General features: G+C 38.9%; 1 protein-coding gene across 12 annotated transcripts in view; it reads right to left on the reverse strand.

Annotated features, from left to right (window-relative positions):
• Positions 1 to 20,246, reverse strand: part of invs (inversin) — a 279,900-nt gene that overhangs the window by 141,028 nt on the left and 118,626 nt on the right. For all 12 annotated transcript variants that reach the window (XM_043690027.2, XM_043690031.2, XM_043690029.2 and 9 more), the window contains 4 exons: positions 15,784 to 15,951; positions 11,639 to 11,819; positions 8,173 to 8,282; positions 191 to 362 (listed from right to left, as the gene is read on the reverse strand). In XM_043690027.2, the coding sequence (XP_043545962.2) occupies positions 191 to 362; positions 8,173 to 8,282; positions 11,639 to 11,819; positions 15,784 to 15,951 (631 nt within the window). The remainder of the gene's footprint in view (positions 1 to 190; positions 363 to 8,172; positions 8,283 to 11,638; positions 11,820 to 15,783; positions 15,952 to 20,246) is intronic.

A 20,246-nucleotide genomic window follows, 5' to 3' on the forward strand; every position in this document is an offset into this window, starting at 1 on the left:
ATAGATAAAACCAGCTAAAAGCAGGTACTGGAGAGGAAGAAAATCTCTAAGATTAGGTAGTCATCAACTATCACCAACATAGGCCATTTGATCCCCCCAAAACTGCATGGATGATAACCAAAGTGAGTACTATGCATAAATAGTTTGTCCAGTGCAAAAGTGGCTCAATGGTTTAAACCAGAAAACTAACCTGTTCCCCCGTATTTATCTGCCATATTGATGTCAATGTCTGATTTTATTCTTAACATGATTCGAAGGACATCATCACTACCCTTTCCTGCAGCCCACATAAATGCTGTCCGTCCTTCCAGGTCTGGGTCATCTTTCACTGATGGATGCTTCAAGAATACTTCAACAGTCTCCTATGCAAGAAAAAATTTAAATTAATTCCACAAATTTGCATTCAAGTTTATATAAACCACCTTTCAGCAATCTCTCATGAACACAGCTCCTTTTTCATTGGACACCACCTCCTAATAAAAGGCTGGATTTCAAAGCACTCTGCTGGAGGAGTGGGGAAAGCCCCTAAGTAATAAATTACAGGCCACTTAGGTGTCTCTTGCTGCTTGTGCTACTATTGCACTTGCAACATGGAAAGGTGGAGACAAGGCACTGCAGTGCAGGTACTTTTCACTGCACTCACAGGTGACAGGAAAAAAGGGATGACTTCTTTTAAGGTAGCCTTTGTGCCCATCAGAGGAAGATCATTTCTCTTCATGCATCCAAAATCTGGCCAAAAAAAAGCCAAGACCTCTCCTCACCTTGCCATTATACATCTGGAAACTCAATCTGTAACACTCAATTCGCAAGTAAAACAACTGAAGTTGATAACCAAATTGTTCCTTCAAAAGCTATAAAGCAAAGAAACTGCTAAAATGTTTTCTTGAATCTCTGAGACTTAAGAGTGCCAAGATTTTTACATTCCATATTAATGTTTTAATAGATCAGAACAAAATAACATGTGAGAAACTGACAGATTTGCCCTTAGAAAGATTAGAAGTAATAGTTAGGAACTTAGAGGTGGAGTTCTGCCTGAGAGCCAGGAAAATCAGAAAATGGAAAATGAGCTAGAAACTGAGGATAATGAAACAGATAAATCAAAATGGTATATTGGCTAAGACAAGAAATAGAATCTCAGCAAATTAAAAGCAAGATATTTCCAGGAAAAAACAGGAAAAGGGGTAGAATATGGAAAAATGAAGAGGAAGAAAAGGGAAGAAGAGAGAATTCCAGGCAACAAAGAAAGATAATTTAAACTGAGGCAGCTCTGGCAAAGGAAGGAGACCAAAATCTGATGACAGAATGAAACATAACTCAGACTCTAGTTTGCCCATTTAATTCCCAAGTCAGGAGAAGCCAGGAAGGAAAGGGAGGTGGTGGTGCTCTGATATTTAAGGATGACATCAAGGCGGTAGTGAGAGCTTACATGGAGAAAAAGGTTGAATCAATGGAAATTAGAAAGGGGACTTAGCCTATGGGCAACCAAATAATAATATCGTGGTGGGGCAGGCAATTAAAAAGTAACTGATGCATGTAAAAATGGTACTGTAATTATCATGGGAGATTTTAATTTACATATTGATTGGTCAAACCATGTCGGTCAAGGCAGCCTTGAGGAGGAGTTCATAGAATGTATCGTGATAGTTTCTTCGAACATCACATAAGGGAACCTACGAGGGAACAAGCTATCCTAGATCTGTGTAATGAGACAGGAATAATTAATGGTCTCATATTAAGGGATCTTCTTGGAAGAAGAAATCACAGTATGGTTGAATTTAAAATACAGTTGGAGAGTGAGAAGGTAAACTCCAATACCAATGTCTTGTTCTTAAACAAAAGGAGACTATGATGAGACCAGGGAGAAGTTGGCTAAGGTAGACTGGGAGCAAAGACTATGTGGCAGGACAATTGAGGAACAATGGAGGACTTTCAAATCAATTTTTCACAGTGCCCAGCAAATGTATATACCAGTGAAAAGAAAGGACTGTAAGGAAAAAGGAAAATCATCCATGGATATCTAACAAAATACAGGAGGGTATCAAATTGAACCTAATGCATTCAAAGTGGCAAAAATTAGTGGGCAACTAGGGAACTGGGAAATCTTTAAAAGGTTAACAGAAAGCCATGAGAAAAGCTATAAAGAAAGGTAAGATAGATTATGAGAGTAAACTAGTTCAGAATAAAAAAAAACTGATAGCAAACATTTTTACAAATATATAAAACGAAAAAGAGTGGCTAAGGTAAATAGTGATCCTTTAGAGGATGAGAGGGGAGTTTTAATAATGGGAAATAAGGAAATAGCTTAGGCATTCAACAAGTATTTTGTGTCATTCTTCACAAGACACAAATAACATGCCAATTATTGATGACAATGTGGCTGTGGCAGATGAGAACCTAGAAACAGAAATTATTATCACTAAAGAGGTAGTGTTGGGCAAACTAATGGGGCTAAAGGTAGATAAATCTCCTGGTCCTGATGGAATGCATCCCAGGTAAATAAGAGATGGCGGGTGAAATAACAAATGTGCTTATGGTAATTTTATCAAAATTTTCTGGACTCAGGGATGGTTCCAGCAGATTGGACAACAGTAAATGTGACACCACCATTTAAAAAAGGAGGTAGACAAAGGTCCGGTAACTATAGGCCAATTAGCTTAACTTCTGAAGTGGAGAAAATGCTTCAATCTATCATCCAGGAAGAAATAGTGAGAGATTTGGGTAGAAACTGTCTCATCAGGTGGATGCAGCTTGGGGTTCATGAAAGGCAGCTGATGTTTAACTAATTTGCTGGAATTATCTGAGGATATTACAAGCGCAGTGGACAATGGGGAAATGATGGATGTGGTGCATCTGCATTTCCAGAAGGCTTTCAACAAGGTGCCACACAAAAGGCTGCTGCATAAGGTAGAGATATATGGCATTAAGGATAATGTATTAGCATGGATAGAGATTGATAGAACAAAATGTGCAGAGGACACAAAGTCTGCAGTGGGATTACAGATAGGCTAAGTGAATAGGCAAAGGTCTGACAGATACAGGACAATTTTGTTAAATGTGAGGCCATCAATTGTAGTAGGAATAACAGCAAAATGGATAATTTAAATGGCAAAAAATTGCAGCATGCTATTGTGCAGAGGGACCTAGGTGTCCTTCTGCATGAATCATAAAAAGTTGGTTTGCAGGTGCAGCAGTAATTAAGGTGGCAAATGAAATATTGTCCTTCACTGCAAGAAGAAGAGTTTAATAACAGGTAGGTTATGTTGCAGCTGTATAAGGTGCTGGTGAGGCCACACATGGAGTACTGTCTACAGTTCTGGTTTTCTTCTTTGAGAAAGGATATAGTGGCACTAGAAGGGATGCATAGGAGGTTCTCAAGCATGATTCCAGAGTTGAGAGGGTTGTCTTATGAGCAGAGATTGAGTAGACTGGGATTATACACATTGAGATTTAGAAGAATGAGGGGTACCTTATAGAAGTATATAAAATTATGAAGGGAATAGATTAGAAGCAGAGAGGTTGTTTCCACTGGTGGGTGAAAGTAGAACTAGGGGGCATAGCCTCAAAATAAAGGACAAGAGATTTAGGACTGAGTTAAGGAGAAACATCTTCACCCAAAGGGTTGTGAATCTGTTGAATTCCCTGCCCAGTGAAGCAATTGAGGCTACCACGTTGAATATTTTTAAGGCAAAGATAGCTTTTTGAATATTAAAGGAATCAAGAATTATGGTTAAGCCGCCGGGTAAGTAGAGCTGAGTCCACAAAAAGATCAGCCATCATTTAATTGAACAGTGGAGTAGGCTTGAGGGGCCAGATGGCCTACTCTTGCTCCTATTTCTCATGTTCTCACGCAAGTCTGATGAGGAAGAGATGAACATCTTCTTCATTTCTTTTGAAAACTTAGCACAGCAGTTAATGTGACCTGCCCATTATTGGTCACTGCTACTTCAGAGCTAGATGATAGAGAAAGCTCACAACGTTTATTCCCTCTTACCTGACGAGAGGGCCATTGACTACGAGGCAGCAAAAATATGTTTTTTTTAAGTACATAATAGTTAGTGTCAGAGGTGTACAAGCAAGAATTCAAAACTCTGAAGAATTGGCCTGCCTAAACCTACTTGAATTACGAACAACCTAAGCAGCTTGCTTTTGACACTAAGTAATCTAATCTAATCTTGACCAGATGCTATGGGCACTTAAAATTGAAGCCATCTAACAAATCTTCATGAGGTTATTCTGTCAGAAGATTTCAAAGGCTCCATATCCTTTCCAATTCAGATTCATATTGATGAACGGGGACAGCAGGGTTCAAGCAGGTTGCAATTCTGCCTAACAGATGGCACAGGTTTATGGTGAAAGGGGAAAGATTTAGAAGGAACCTAAAGGACAACTTTTTCATAGAGGGTGTGTTATGTGTATGGAATGAGCTGCCAGGACAAGTGGAGGGGACTGGTACAATAACATTTAAAAGGCACCTGGATGGGTCTATGAATATAAGGATTTAAAGGGATATGGACCAAGTGCTGGCAAATGGGACTAGATTAATTTCAGATATCTGGTTGACATGGACTTGGACTGAAGGGTCTGTTTCAGTGCTGTACATCTCTATGACGCTGTGACTCTAAGTACTCTTCAACTCAGGTAAGCTGAATTTTGGAAGCCATCACAGACCAGAGAGAGATTAGGGTGAGGTAAAGACCTTGGAGACAAATTGGAGAGCAAAGGGAGGCCAGGCAGAGAAGACAGAACTATTTCTGATCATTAAGACAAGGGAAATTTGAGGACAGACAGATAGGAATTTGCCCCTTGTTGATATATTTGTATCATTGATAGTCACAGGTGAGGTGCTGGAAGACAGGAGGTTTGCTAATGTGGTGCCATTAATTAAGGAAGGTGGTAAGGAAAAGCCAGGGAACTATAGACTGGTGAGCCTGACATCGGTGGTGGGCAAGTTTTTGAAGTGGATCCTGAGGCACAGGATTTATATGTATTTGGAAAGGTAAGGACTGATTAAGGACAGTCAACACGGCTTTGTGTGTGGAAAATTTTGGCTCACTAACTTGATTGGGTTTTTTGAAGAAGCAGCAAAGCGAATTGATGAACTCAGATGTGATCTATATGGTCAGAAGTCACAAAACACCAGGTTGCAGTCCAACAGGTTTATTTGAAATCACAAACTTTCGGAGGGCCGCTTCTTTTCACTTCACCTGATGAAGGAGCAGCGCTCCAAAAGCATGAGATTTCAAGCAAACATGTTGGAGTATAACCTGGTGTCATGTAAATTTTGACCTTGTTCACCCTCAGTCCAACACTGGCACCTCTGCATCGTGATCTATCTGGACATCAGTAAGGCGTTCGACAAGGTTCCACATTGTACACTGTTTAGCCAGGTTAAATCACATGTACTCGAAGGTAGAAGAGAGAGGGTGGTGGTGGAGGGTTTTCTTTCAGACTGGAGGCCAGTGACCAGTGGGTATCCTGCGGGTGCCCCGGTTTCCTCCCACAATCCAAAGATGTGCAGGTTAGGTGAACTGGCCATGCTAAATTGCCCATAGTATTCAGGGATGTGTAGGTTAGGTGCATTCATCAGGGGTAAATATAGGATAATAGGGTAGGGGAATGGTTCTGGGTGGGATACACTTCAGTGGGTCTGTGTTGACTTGTTGGGCCGAACGGCCTGTAGGGATTCCATGACTGGTGCTGGATCCACTGTTTTTTGTCATTTCTATAAATTATTTGGATGTGAACATACGAGGTATGGTTAGTAAGTTCGTAGACAACACCAAAATTGGAGGTGTAATGGAAAGCCAAGAACGTTTCCACAGAGTAGGTCAGGATCTTGATCAGATGGGCCGAGGAATGGTAGATCGAATTCAATTTAGATAAATGTGAAGTGCTATATTTTGGAAAGACAAGTCAGGGCAGGACTTATACATTTAATGGTCAGGTCCTGGGGAGTATTTACGAATAAAGAAATCTTGGAGTACAGGTTCATAGTTCCTTGAAAGTAGAGTCGCAGGTTGACAGGATAGTGTAGAAGGTATTTGATATCCTTGCCTTTATTAGTCAGAGTATTGAGTACAGGAATTGTGGCATCATGTTGCAGCTGTAAAGAACATTCTTAAGGCTACTTTTGGAATACTGCATTTAATTCTGGTCTCCCTGCTATAGGAAACATGTTGTGAAACTTGAAAGGGTTCAGAAAAGATTTATTGGCATGTTGCCAGGGTTGGAGGGTTTGAGCTATAGGGAGAGGCTGAATAGGCTGGGGCTGTTTTCCCTAGAGTGTCGGAGGCTGAGGGGTGATCTTATAGAAGCAACAGTCATAGGGAATTCCACAGTCGAAGGTTCAGACAGGTGTTTCTGTGGAAGTAAAAATGATGACATGATGGTATAACGCCCCTGTAGTCCTACGGTTAAAGGGGTCACAGAGCAGCTACTGGACATCCTGAAGAAGGGTTATACCTGAAACATTGACTTCTCCACCTCCACATGCTGCCTGACTGGCTGTGCTCTTCTAGCCTCCTGCTGGTCTCCTTCTGGGGAAGGCAGATCAGCCAGTAATCATGGTCCACATTGGTACCAATGACAAAGGAGGGAAGAGGGATGAAATCCTGAAGGCAAATTTCAGGGAATTAAGAAGGAAATTAATAAAAAAAGACATTGAGCATTAATATCAGGATTATTCCCAATGCCACAGACCGGTGAGCTTAAGAACAGGAGGACTCTTCAATTGAACACATTGTTGCAGAAATAGTATAAAAGGGAGAGCATCACATTTCTGAGGAATTAGGACAAGTTTTGGGGCAGGTGGGACCTGTACATGTTAGACTGGTTATACCTTTATGGGACTGGAACTGAGATTTTCACAGGTCAGTTTGCTAGTCCGTTGGTGCAGGTTTAACCTCACTTGTCAGAAAGATAGGAACCTGTGGGTTAACCCAAATTGGAAGATTTAGTTTTAGATTTTATATTTAGACTTTACTGACATTATTAACTCTGCTATGCCCTGTCACAATAACTGTGGCCCATTATAATCTCAGTACAGAACTTAATAGACAAAATTTGCAAACTGATTCAAACTGGAGAGCAAGGTGTAGAGAAAGAGAGCAGGTGAATTCACAGCAAAAGATGTATAAGACAAGTTAGATAAAATATTTTTGGCCAAATGACTGGCACAAGAAATTTAATATGCATAATAATTGGATACGAGGATAAATGGACCAAATATATACTCCATGAAATATGCCAAAGAAGACTGTACAATGGGGATCATAAAGGTGGACAACAGGAGTTAAACAGGACTTCACCATGTCCAGTCATTGTAGAACACTAACTTTTTTGTTTAATTATTCATTTACTCGATGTGGTTGTCGCTGGCCAGACCAGTATTTGCTGCCTATTCCTAATTGGCCTGGCGACAGTCATGGTATGCTGCCTTTTTGGACTGCCGCAGTCTCTGCTGTGACGGTGAGAGTTCTAGGATTGTGACCCAGTGACAACAAAAGAATAGAAATATAGTTCAAGTCAGGATGATAAGTAGCTTGAAGGGGAATTTGGTGGTGGTGCTCCCATGTATCTGATGTTTTTGCCCTTCTAACCAACAAACAATACACTGTATAGCCAGATTAGTAGCCATGGTGTCATACGAATATTGCATATTGTTCTACTGTACTTTAAAAAAAACTCAAATTTGATCCTAACCATAAAGAATGATTTAAACTCGGAGTGCTGCAGAAAAGAACAACTTCTAGTATCAACTAATTTAGTTACAAGGTAACAGCAGAAAAACTACAGGAACTTACATCATTCTAGGCCATAAATGAGTAGAGATCAATGCAGTTCACTTTTCTGTTTCCTAACATTTGACTCAGGCAATCTATTTCACTTCAAAGTGCTTGCTTGATTTTGCCTTGAAGATATCTAAACTAGCATAGTCAAAAAACAAAAATCTTTGACTTCAGTCAAAATGCTGATATTTGTCTGTTGATGACCTCTGGCGCCGATCTCAACAAAATTGCTGGGGGAGTAACATCATTTAACTATGAAGAAACAAATAGTACTTATTGAAAATGTTAACTAAAACTGTAATATTCACTCAAAATACTAATTCTGCACAATTTAAAATGGCAAGAAATGTCTTTTTCTTTAGACTTTTCCTTGAATGGTACTTACAGCAAAATTGCTCTGAGCAGCATAATGCAGTGGTGTGGCTCCTTGGCTATCTGATGGAATAGTACCAGACTTGTTCCTTTCCAGTAGAAGGTGTCCAATTTGAGCATGACCTTAACACAGATATAAAATTATGATTAAAATACAAACACTTGAAAATAACATAAGTAAACAATGTACAGTCAACCAGAATTGTATAACTTCTAGGTTTTCAGAGTTATTCGTATTACGTTATAACAAAGACATCTGGCTACATTCTGGTTCATTCAAGGTTAAATCGCGGTATTTAAGAGGAAATTAGATTGTTATCTGAAAAGAAAAGATGTGCAGGGCTGTGAGAGAAGGTGGGGGGAGTGACAAAACATAAATTGCTCCTACTGAGATCCAGTGCAGATGAGACAGGTTAAATGGCCTCCTTTTCTGCTGCAATAATTTTGTTATTTCATGATAGAGATTTGTACATACAAACACCATTTTGTATTTCAAAAATTTGACTTACATAGTAGAAAACTGAAATTAAGTATTTTTAAGAATAATTTGATCATCAAAAAGTATTATACACTAACTAGTCAATATATTTTGGTTGCAACTACATAAGCAATGTAATTGTAAACATTTTTACATGTGTAGCTAACTTTAGGCAAGAACTGCTCTAATGTATTTTTGGAAAAGATCTCCCTGAAGTCTATTCTCAGCCAACTGTCCTGCCTGTCTCAAGGTGGGGAAGAATAGAGAAAGATATCAACTGTATCTTGCTTTTCTACTCCTCTGCTGTAAAGAATTTGGGATAAGAACACAAACAGGCTCAAATGCAATGCTTCCTAAAATTCAACAGTCTATCAGTAACCAGTATTTAGTTTGCACATAAAGAATGGTCATTAGATACAATTCAGGACTGTACTGGCTTCCCTACAACCATGCATCGGCATGTCACCAAAACACACATCAGGAGTAGAGTGGAGACAATTGTTGGCTGGTGGAGTATGCACAAAGAGATAAAGGTCAGAACCATTCATTCTAACTGGAATTTATCAATATACATTAATTATTTGATCAAAATTAACAACATCATAGAGGAAATAAATTAAATGCAGGTGCTAGGAGAAGAAACCCACTGAGACTTTCATGAGTGAGTAATTCCCTTCATGGATATAACCAAACTTTGTTAATTGCAGAAAACGATTGTGATTATTCTTACTGGTAATGCCAAATATGATGATAAGTTAAGATTAAACATACGAGAAGATAAAGGCATTAAAGAGGGGGTGACATAGAATGCTTTGTGTGCTTACCTATTCCCTTTAGTACATTTATTAATGAGACCTGTTGACAATTTTTTGGTCTGCACAGGTCAGGAGAAGACCTTGAATATGTCAATTCAAAATTGTCAGCATTATTGAATCACATTAATATTGGCGGATTGTGGGAGATGAAAATGTGTCCTTTAAAGAAAAGGACCATGGTCGAGAAAGACTGAGAGAATTGTTATCTTTTCCATCCTTTTTCACAGAGACCAAAGGCAAAATGAAGGCAGGACACTTCATTCAAAAGGTTCTCCTCTATAGTTCATACCCAACCTATGCTTCAGCTCAAAACAAGGGTTTGAGGAGAATACGAAGGGCTATAAAGAGTCCCACAGCAAGCTGTCACTCAGCACTCTGAAGTAGAGGTCAGCCTTGGTAACATTAAGGACATCTATTCTTAGTATCAATGGATCGGTGTAAATAAGGCAATAACATTTGTTCACTTGTGGAATGTGTGGCAGTACTTCCTTCTCACCCGGGGTCTAGAGGCTGTGTGTATTTCACAGTGGGAGGTTGGATAACTGAGTTTCTGGTTTATATTGAAGACTCTTACCAAAACTCATACTCAATAGGAAAAGGACTTGTAATATAATAAGCTGAGCGGAATATGCACGCAATAGAGCAATCCTGATACATTTTCATGTATACCATACTGAGCAGGTTTGAATTTAGGAAGCTCAGCTCCCTAATCTTGACTGTTCTGGAATGTGAATGTCTCATTACCCTTACAAGCTAGGAAAACACAAAAGAGAGAGAAAGAGAGAGAGAAAGAGAGAGAGAGAGACAGGACCGAAGCTGGTGGAAAGGTTAACTTTTTATGGTCTGATTTGAGTTTACACTTGCTTGTCATGGATTGAATGTTTGTGTGTTGTTCCCTGAAGCTTGAGATCTGGGAATGTTATGAATTTAATTTGCATTCAGAGAATCTAGGATGATTTTAAAGGAAAAAGCCATTTTGTAGGATAGTGATACTGGGCATGTTAGCTGAGCGACGTTACCTCATGACCTTTTCCACATTGTTTAGACGAGTCTCTCATTATGGACAAAGCACTTGCCCATTGGCCTGGCTTGAGCAAATTTTCCCACTTTGATGTGCATGTAGTTAATTAGTCAAGCGTACTCCGACCTGGCAATTAGTTTCTCTTCCTCTACAAACTTTTGCCATTTTATTGCTGCTTATCTGATTAAGGACATGTGGCTTTTTGTAATTGTAATAGCAATTTCTGTATAAAGACAGCTTGTTTGCAGCAATAAAAAGAGTAGCCTGAGAGAGCTCTTTGGGCTAAGAGCTGGCCTCGCTACTTTGCTAATGGTTTTAAAACCTGAGATACCTACAAACCAGGCTTGAGCTCTGTTAAAGTGTAACATTGATGCCATTGCTAAATAAGGGTAATAATTTAAACTAAACTGTCTGTAAGAGTTTTATATTCCAGACTACCACAGAGTACGATCTCTGGGATGAATCAAGAAAAGCTTACAGGTCAAATCCATCAGGGATTCCCTGAGCCATCTCGAATAGGTACTTTAACAAGGTCAGGTCAGGGGGGTCGTGCTGCGGTAATCTGAGGGTCAGATGAGTAGTTGATGAGTCATGGAGGCTAGTTAGATAGAGTAATTGGAGAGTCAGGGGATTAAAAAGGGGTGCGTTTGGAAGAAAAAGTTGGGGTGGTCAGTGTGAATAATTGGAGGTCAGTTCTGAAGTTAACCAGGAGTTAGACTAGGTTCTTTTTCTGTCTACACAGTAATCTGGAAGACACTACATATTAAAATAAGCAAGTCACTCACAGCTGGTGAAATCTTGGTGAACTGTAAAATGTAAACTGCCCAAGGAGAAAAAGTAATTGTGCTCGTAAACATTTGTAGCCCTTCCACTAGAAATAAAATTTAAAGGGAACATTCATTTGGGCAACTGGCTAAAAAAGTTTGCATACTTTGTTGGGAGGACTACATGCGAACAAAATTCAAATTTAAAATCAGCCATGATAATTGCACCATGATTAGAAACAACAAAAATAAAGAACAATTAAACTCAGTTAACCCAGAATTTAAAACCATGTTCAAGTTAATTTATGTAGATTGTGCATAACCTGTCCAAGAACTGTTGGACACATAATCATAATATGATTGCCTAAAAATGTCCTAAGTGCAATTTTAGCTCTAATTACCCAATAAAGCTGCCCAGTGCAGAGGAGTTCGAAATAAATTATCATAAGATGTTATATTGCATCCTTCATACAAGGTCAAAACATCAACTACAGCATCATTTCCGTCAGCAACAGCAAAATGAAGTGGCGTTCGTCCTTCATAGTCCTGCCAGTTCAACAACGATTCAGTAGGAGCAGCTTCCTACCAAGGTGGAAAAAATAAGAAAGTTATAATATGTACTGCTACTATTTTTTAAAAGTAGTAAAATCCTCTAAATAGCACATTTTAGAAGGTGGTCACTTTATCTAGCAGCCTGAGAGATTGAGGAGGGATTGTAAGAAGTTCCCCAGAAGCATCTTGTTATCTAAGTTGTATTCAGTACTGAATATTCGTGAACATGCCTGTTTATATGGGGAGTAAAGCCACAGTTAAAGTCCTGGCACCCAGGGCTCAGTTGCAAAAACGGCAATGAGGTAAGCTGGAAGAGCAGGAACAATCGAGGATTCAACAGTTACAGTTACAGCAGGTGGAGTTATTTTACAACAATTTTGACTTATCAAGCAAGAAAGAAAGAAATTCTGTTGAATAATGGTGAGTTATAAAATACTTTCTATAGAGAAGAATATCCGTAAGGTCCAGGTTAAAAGAAAGGTCACAGGTTTACGGTTTTATGACTGTTTTAAGGTCCAAGAAAATATAAACTCCGGCTAACACACATTAAATAATTTTAAAGTGAAAACAGCTTTTTGTTTTCAGGATACAGCCATGTTTTGAGTGACAAAACTAAACCAATTTTAGACCAAAATACGTAGAAGCAGAAGTAGGTCATTCAACCTGCAAAGTCTGATCAGCCAATTCAGGGAGATCACGGCTGATCTGGTAATCTAGGTAAAACCAAGGATTGCAGATGCTGGAAACCAGATTCTAGATTAGAGTGGTGCTGGAAAAGCACAGCAGTTCAGGCAGCATCCGAGGAGCAGGAAAATCGACGTTTCAGGCAAAAGCCCTTCATCAGGGCTTCCTGATGAAAGGCTTTTGCCCGAAATGTCGATTTTCCTGCTCCTCAGATGCTGCCTGAACTGCTGTGCTTTTCCAGCACGACTCTAATCTAGAATCTGATCTGATAATCCTCAATTCCACTTTACAAATCTACTTCACTGCCTTTTTCCCATAACCCCTGATTCTCTTACTGACTAAAAATGTCTATCTAAGCCTTGAATAAACTTCATGATCTAGTCATAAACCTCTGACCACTTATTCTGAGATTATGCCCTCTGGTCTTCGACTCAAAACTGATATCTGTGGCATTTCACTCATTATGTTTTGCTAACCCAAAAATGGTTCACTTATGCCTACTTTGTTTCCTGCTAGCAAACCAATCTTCTACCTAGGCTAATAGGTTACTCTTTCTACAGCATAATCTCTTACGATTTGTGATAATTTTTGATGTGGAATGGTCTTCTGGAATTCAAAGTCCACCACATTTACAGATTCTCCTTTATCCATGTTGCTTGCTATTTCCTCAAAGGATCTAAGTAATTTGCTATAATCTTAACAAATTTTTAACACTTTCTCTGTACTGTAATTGTTTTTACACCAACTGTCCTGCAGGTTCCTGCTTTCTTTTTCCTCCTTTCTTGAAGAGAGTTTTACATTTGCTATTTTCCTATCTGATGGGATCTTTCCAGAATCTAGGATATTTTGGAACATTAAAACTCATGCATGAAAATCTCGGTAACCATTCCTTTTTAATCCTGGGAAGATCAATAAAACCTGGAGACCGATCAGTCTTTGGTTCCAATAGTTGTCTCAATATCCTCTCCCTGCTGATTGCAATTATTTTAAATATTTCAATACTTCCTTATCCTGTTTTATAACTATTTCTATGTCTTTATCTTGTGTTTTCCACCACAAAAACAGAAGCAAAACATCTATTCCAATACCACTTCCTTGTTTTCCATTAATTCCATCAGCCATAGTCTCTGGAGAACGAATGCTCACTTTAGTCACTTATTTCCTTTTTAAAACCTGTGGAAACAATTACTGTCTTGACATTGATATCCAGCTTTCTCTCAAATTTCTTATTTCATAATTATACTTTAAGTCTGTTTTTGCAGTTTTGTTATATGCTGATCACCTTGCAACCTGCCAATAACCAAACCGAATTGTGCCCTTTTTATTTTGATTTGATACCATCTTTAACTTGTCTAGTTCACCATGGATAATATTTCCTTCCCCATGAAATAGCTCTTTAAATCTCAGTGACTGCATTTCTATTGACCTAACCCTAACTTAATTCCCAACTTTGTTTAGCCATATCTATCCTTATATTGTCTTACTCTCCTTATTTAAGGTTAACCAACCTGTATTAAACATATTCTTCTCTTTCTCAAACTGAATATGAAAATCACTCAACTGATGATTAGAGTTACCTCAGGGCACCTTTCTTATGCAGTCATTAAACAGTGCACATTGTAAGGTCTAGAATAGTTAGTTCTCTGCTGGCCTCTAGAAGCCCTGAAGAAGGGCTTATGCCCGAAACGTCGATTCTCGTGTTCCCTGGATGCTGCCTGACCTGCTGCGCTTTTCCATCAACACATTTTCAGCTCTGGCCTCTAGAACAAGCTGTTCTAAGAAATTGTTTTGAAAATACTCGAGATAAAAAGAGGGTCGATGAAAGTAATTTGGTGGATGTGGTGCATATGAACTTTCAAAAGACATCTGATTAAGTACCACACAACAAGATTGCCAGCATAGTTGAAACCTATGGAATAAAGCAGATAAGCATTAATTTAAGATTGTTAGCTGACAGGAACCAGGGGATAGAGATGAGTGGTTAGTTTTCAGATTAGAGGATGGCACAGAGTAGAGGCTTTGTACTATAGGGAAGGATTGAAGTTGAGGTATTAACAATGGATTGTTCTACGACACAACATTTCACAGACTGGTCAGAACTTTACACTATTAAGAATGAACGTGATTTTGGTCAGAAAATGACTATTTTGTTGGTTTATTTCAAACTAAAAGACTAATAAGTTAATCTGACATGAATTCACACTGATTGGAAAAAATGACTATGGAAGTTAGCTGATTGATTTCACTTCATTAACATTTTACATATTTAGTTGTTTTTCTTTCTTCATTCACAGGATGAGGATGTTGCTGGCAAGGCAGCCTTTATTGCTCATTCCCAGTTGCCCAGATAGCAATTAAGAATCAACCACATTGCTATGGGTCTGGAGTCATATGTAGGCCAGGCCACATAGGGATGGCAGTTTCCTTCCTAAAAGGACATTAGTGAACCAGATGGGGTTTTCTGACAATCAACAATAGATTCTTGGTTATTATTAGACTCTTAATCCCAAATTTTTCTTTGAATTCAAATTCCACCATCTACCATAGCCAGATTCAAACCCAGGTCCCCAGAACATTATCTGGGTCTCTGGATTAACAGTCCAGTGATAGTACCACTGGGCCATTGCTTCCCCATTTGATTATCATCTGGGTGCAGATGAATTCTTTTCCAATTTTTAAAAATCTTCCTGTGGAGCTAATAAGAGCAGAAGTGTTCCCTTGGCTTTAGAGTGCACACAATCATCCTTCCCCCAACTCACCAATATCCAATCCAAAAAGCAACTTCCATTCCTTTGAATTTATCTGAAGATGGAAAGCAGTGAGATGATTCAACTTGTCCAGTGAGCTGCCTGTGCAACCCTTCCCAAAGGTACAGGTGAGCTCAAAGGACCAATTTCTGGCAACATTCTTGATTTGAAATGAGGCTGAGTCCAGACTCCAACCTAGCTCAAGATGCTTTAAGTTGTACATTGTGATTGCTATTAATCTGCTTTCCCAAGAGAATCAGTTGGAGGATAGAGATTAACAAAATTAAAGCTAATCCTGTGAAGATTGATCTACTGTCTACTGATAGCACCTGTTACTGAATTACTTAAATTTGAATTGAACAAAAAAACCCTATTATTCCAATTACTAATTCAATTTACTGGTTAATTAATTTTTAAAACACAAAAGGACAGTGAATTATTAATAGACTGAAGTTATGATGCAACAACAATACAGCAAAGAAATTCCTTTTTGGTCCATTCCCACAACAATGCAATTTCTATTGTCTTCAGTCATTGCATAGAATTTTTATCAACATGCTTACCAGAATGCATTTCACTGTGTGAATGGCTGTAGTGTCTTTGTTACTGGCAGCCCAATGGAGTGGGATTTTGCCTTCAATGTCAGGAATGCCTATATTGGAATCATGTTTTATCAGCAGTTTCACATGTTCTGGATGGTTGTAGTAGGCACTCCAATGTAATGCTGTTTGCTGGAAAAGTTAAAATAATTAAAAATAAGGCAATTAAGATTACTATTAATACTAGGTTATTTTGACTTTCTTGTTCAAAATAACTTCTATATTATTATTCTATTATAACAGAGGTGGATAAAGGCTTCACAGTAAATTATCAGTCTTAACTCTTCTATTATATTAAAATATTGAACAAAGACCAGGTGCTTCTGAGAATGCATTACATAGTCAATGCATCAGAACTTCGGAGGCATCCAGTAATGCATTTGTCTGAGGAAGAGAAACATAAAATATTATTTAAAATAAATAATTCCAAATCAACCATAATTCACTTTTCATTGACAGAACAAGAATGGTATTAGAAGAGCCCTGGGTGTTGGTTAACAGGAAAAATGTAATTCATTACATGGATAAGAAGGAAGCAAGAATGAGAGAAGGGTTAGAAAAAATACATTTGAAATATTGGGCCAAATCTTCCAAGAAGTGAATTTAGATTGCCATTCTGCTTCTTTTAAACATACCCTACCAAGAGTTCAAAGTTTCTAGCCTGAAGTTTCAATTTGGGCCTCTTGAGAAATGCATTGTAACGGTGCCAGAAGCCTTGCAGTGCAGTGCAGAATCAGCACTGAATGTCAAACTACATCCCCCTTTTTAAAGCAGTATTGCACATTCTCAGAATTCTGGGTGAGGTGATTGAATGGTTAGGACAGCAGGGATATATGCTGCCAAGTAGGTAAGGGAATATGATGGCGGATGGATGAGAAAATATGTGGCAGATAAGTCAGTGTTGGGGGTACAGCTGCAAATGCATATGTGAGGGGGCGACAATTAAGTACGTGAGGCAAAAGAGTGGAAAGTGTGGCTGACCGGGCATGATGCCTGGTGGGTGAGGAGGTACAGTGCCAGAAAGATGATAGGGTGTGCCTGGTGGGTGCGGGGGTAGGGTAGTAAGTGGGTGGGTGAGTGATTAGAGTGGCAAGGACATGTGAAGGGAGACGATAGCAGGTGGGTGGGTGAAATAGTAGGATGGAAGGTACATGAAGGAGGAGTTTGGTGTCAGGTGGGGATTTAAAGGCTTTAGTGTTTATTGAAAGTCAATAAATAATCATGCAGTTGGCAGGTTTCAATCTGTTTAACTTTTCCTGTTGTTAACTTTAACAACAGGAGCAAGTCATTTATATCCCTCAAAAGTTTGCAACTCAGTCTCAAAAGTTTGGGATTTTTCAGGGGTGTTCCAGACAAAATGTAATTACCTATTGAAAGTTTAAACTTCCTAAGCAATTACTACATAGTCAATGCATCAGAACTTCAGAGGCATCCAGTAATGCATTTGTCTGCACATGTCTAGACTCCCAACTATCTGGGGATCAGAAGATCTAGGCCATATTAGTTATGTCAATAATATTTAGAGAAAAAAAAATCAATAAATATATATTTTCCTGGATCGAGATTAGCAAACTATCCAACCAGTACAACAATTAGCCTTATTGATCTAATTATTACTTAGTCTATTTTCTTTTGTCGACATATTTCAATTAAATTTACGGATATATTTTTTAATTCAAATTTCTCTGTTGATGTCCAACAGCAGCTGCTGATAAGCCCTGAATGGAAATAATTTGTTTTGATTATATTTCCATTGCTAAACATTTTGCACTTGAGTTTATTTAAATGAAAACAGACAATTGATTAGTTTTATGTCAGTACATTTGCATTGCTATAGCAGCTATGAATGCAAATAACATGCTACAACAAATAAATAAAAATGATCAGTGTGAATAATTACTGTATACCACTCATGGTTAGAAGCATAATACCTGAACTAACAAATCACATTATTTGATGGACTATGTTATTTTAAATCTAGTCCTAACAATATTATACTTTCTGTAATTTGGAACATCAACATGATATATATGTTTTTACAGTTTTATTTTGTTTCCTCGTCTATGGCTCCATCCTATATACATTAAATTTAACTGCATTGTTACAGTCTATTGAAGAATTCTTGAACATATGATTCTGTTCTGTAAGGTGAATCTATCCACATTAGGGAACATCATTTTTTTTTCAAGTGAAATGAGTGTCGCACTGAAGTAGAAAATTATCTTTGTCACCCAACTTGAGTGTCTTGACTATGTTATCCCAACAAGATCACTTAATTTCAGATTTTTGAACAGTGATTTGAAGATTAGTATTAAGAAAAGTATTGCTTATTTGAAATACTCTTTAAAACCTTCTTCCTTGAGTAAGTTTTTTTTGTGGGATGTGAACATTGCTGGCAAGTCCAGTATTTGTTGCTCATGTGTAATTGCCCTCGAGAATGTGGCGGTCAGCTACCTTCCAGCTGCAGTCCATCTGAGACAAACGTTGAGATAAGATTGACGAATATGCAGATATGTATCTGGGGAGATGCTGAAGCAACTGTTATCTCAGTTATGCAACGGACTGAATCAGTAGATCATAACTGGAGCAGTTTCATAGAATTGTCTTCTGGTTTCAGCAATCTTTGCTTAGCATCTGCATGAAATTACCAAATCATTTACAGCAGTGAAAGAGTGTGCTGACTTTCCTGGCTGATGGGATTGCTGGTTAGAACGTGTGCAAATGATAACTAGGTTTTCCTTGGGACTGGAATAAACTCTGATGGCAGCTGAGACTATCTGAAAATTTATGAAGGTGTCATCTACATCATGTCTAAGAAGAATACCTTCAGCATCAAAGCCTACTGTGTTTAGGAAAGCATTGCCATGGAACTGTTGCCATTTCAAATGGAGAGCCAAAGCAACACAGAAGCTGCAAAAATGGCATCTTCTGTAATTCACACTTATATACAGTGGAACCTCGATTAGCCGAACGAGATGAGTGGGCACAATTTCACTCTGATAAGTGATTATTTGCTTAATTGATTCAATGCCTCTCCTCTGGGGCTGGAGTTTCATTTTTTCTTGCTCTGCCTGCCTTGCTCCCTCTCTCTGTCCCTTGTTTCTGAGCAGACACACACTTGTGTGTAAGGGACCTACAGCATTGCTGAAGCCTCCTACCACCACCACCGCCCCCGCCGCCGCCACCACCCCCACCCCACACCTTCAGTTCAATGGGATTGACACAGTGAGCACTTGCTAAGTTCGCTCCCATTTCAGAAGACTAAGCAGCAGCACACTGCGTGCGAGCCCCTGTGCGCCCCTGTCCTGTACAGGACAATGTTGGAGAGATTATCTGGGGAAGGGAGGTTTAGGGTACACCCCTGTGTAGAACTCCAGGGAAAGTGTGCAGTGGGAGAGACAGAGAGGATGGGCGGTCAGTCATTTGGAGAGCCTGAGCTCCCATCGATATCCAGGACTGTTCTCGGCAGCATTTCAGTAAGCCAAGTTCATTTTTAATCACTGTAAACAAAACACGCTATCAGTGGTGAAGCACCTCTTTGATGTAATGTTTCTATGGGGACCTTGAGATCTTCGGATAATCCAAAATTCAGATAATTGATATTCAGATAATCGAGGTTCCTCTGTAGTTGCATTAGTCCTTCAATGATATTGCGGGACAGCAGAAGACGTAGGGACTCTCAGCTGTGTGGACCTTAGAATACATCTTCCTTGGGTAAGCCTCAAGATTTCTCTTGATGTTTATCAGGTTGCTCTGAGAAAAACACCACTCTAAAACGAGCTGCAATAAGTCAATACAAAAGCAAAGGTGACCATTTGGTTTCAGAACTGTAATCATGCTTGAATACACAAAGTATTGTGGCAGGTATAACATCCTGTTCCTCTAACTTTATCCAACAGCAGATTTAAGATCCTTCCAGGCTCAGTTCCACCATTAGCTGCCTACACCTGAAAATGGTAGGAGATGTGAAAGAAAGGTTTTCCAAAGCCGTGGAAAAAGCAGGAAGCACCGTTTTGAAGTCCTGGCATTCTGGTTCAAACACAAGCAACAAAACTGCCTGGCAGGGGGGCTGACAATATGCCAAAAGAAAGTCAATTTAAACAACAATGACCAAAGGGTGTGATAATTGTGGTTAGCAATCTGGAATCATGGTCTACTGGGATTCTCGAGAAGCTGCTCTTGCATCAACTTGGTTAGTTTATTGACAAGTTTTACCAGGTTCTTATCAAATGAGGACATAGGGTTCACTCCTCTTTGGATAACTTTATTGAACTCATTAAGTCAATGCAAAGGTCAAGCTGGACATTTGTTTTGGAACAGAAATAGAGCTGGAACACAGTAGATGCTGGAACTGATCTAACATCCTATCCAGTTCACCCTTAATATACCAGACAAGGGATCCAACAAAGGGGACAAGACAGCAATCT

The sequence above is a fragment of the Chiloscyllium plagiosum genome, unplaced genomic scaffold (genome assembly GCF_037043375.1).
Source record: "Chiloscyllium plagiosum isolate Xiang-an unplaced genomic scaffold, Cpla_swu_hap1 HiC_scaffold_5, whole genome shotgun sequence".
In the NCBI taxonomy this organism is placed as follows: Eukaryota; Metazoa; Chordata; class Chondrichthyes; order Orectolobiformes; family Hemiscylliidae; genus Chiloscyllium; species Chiloscyllium plagiosum.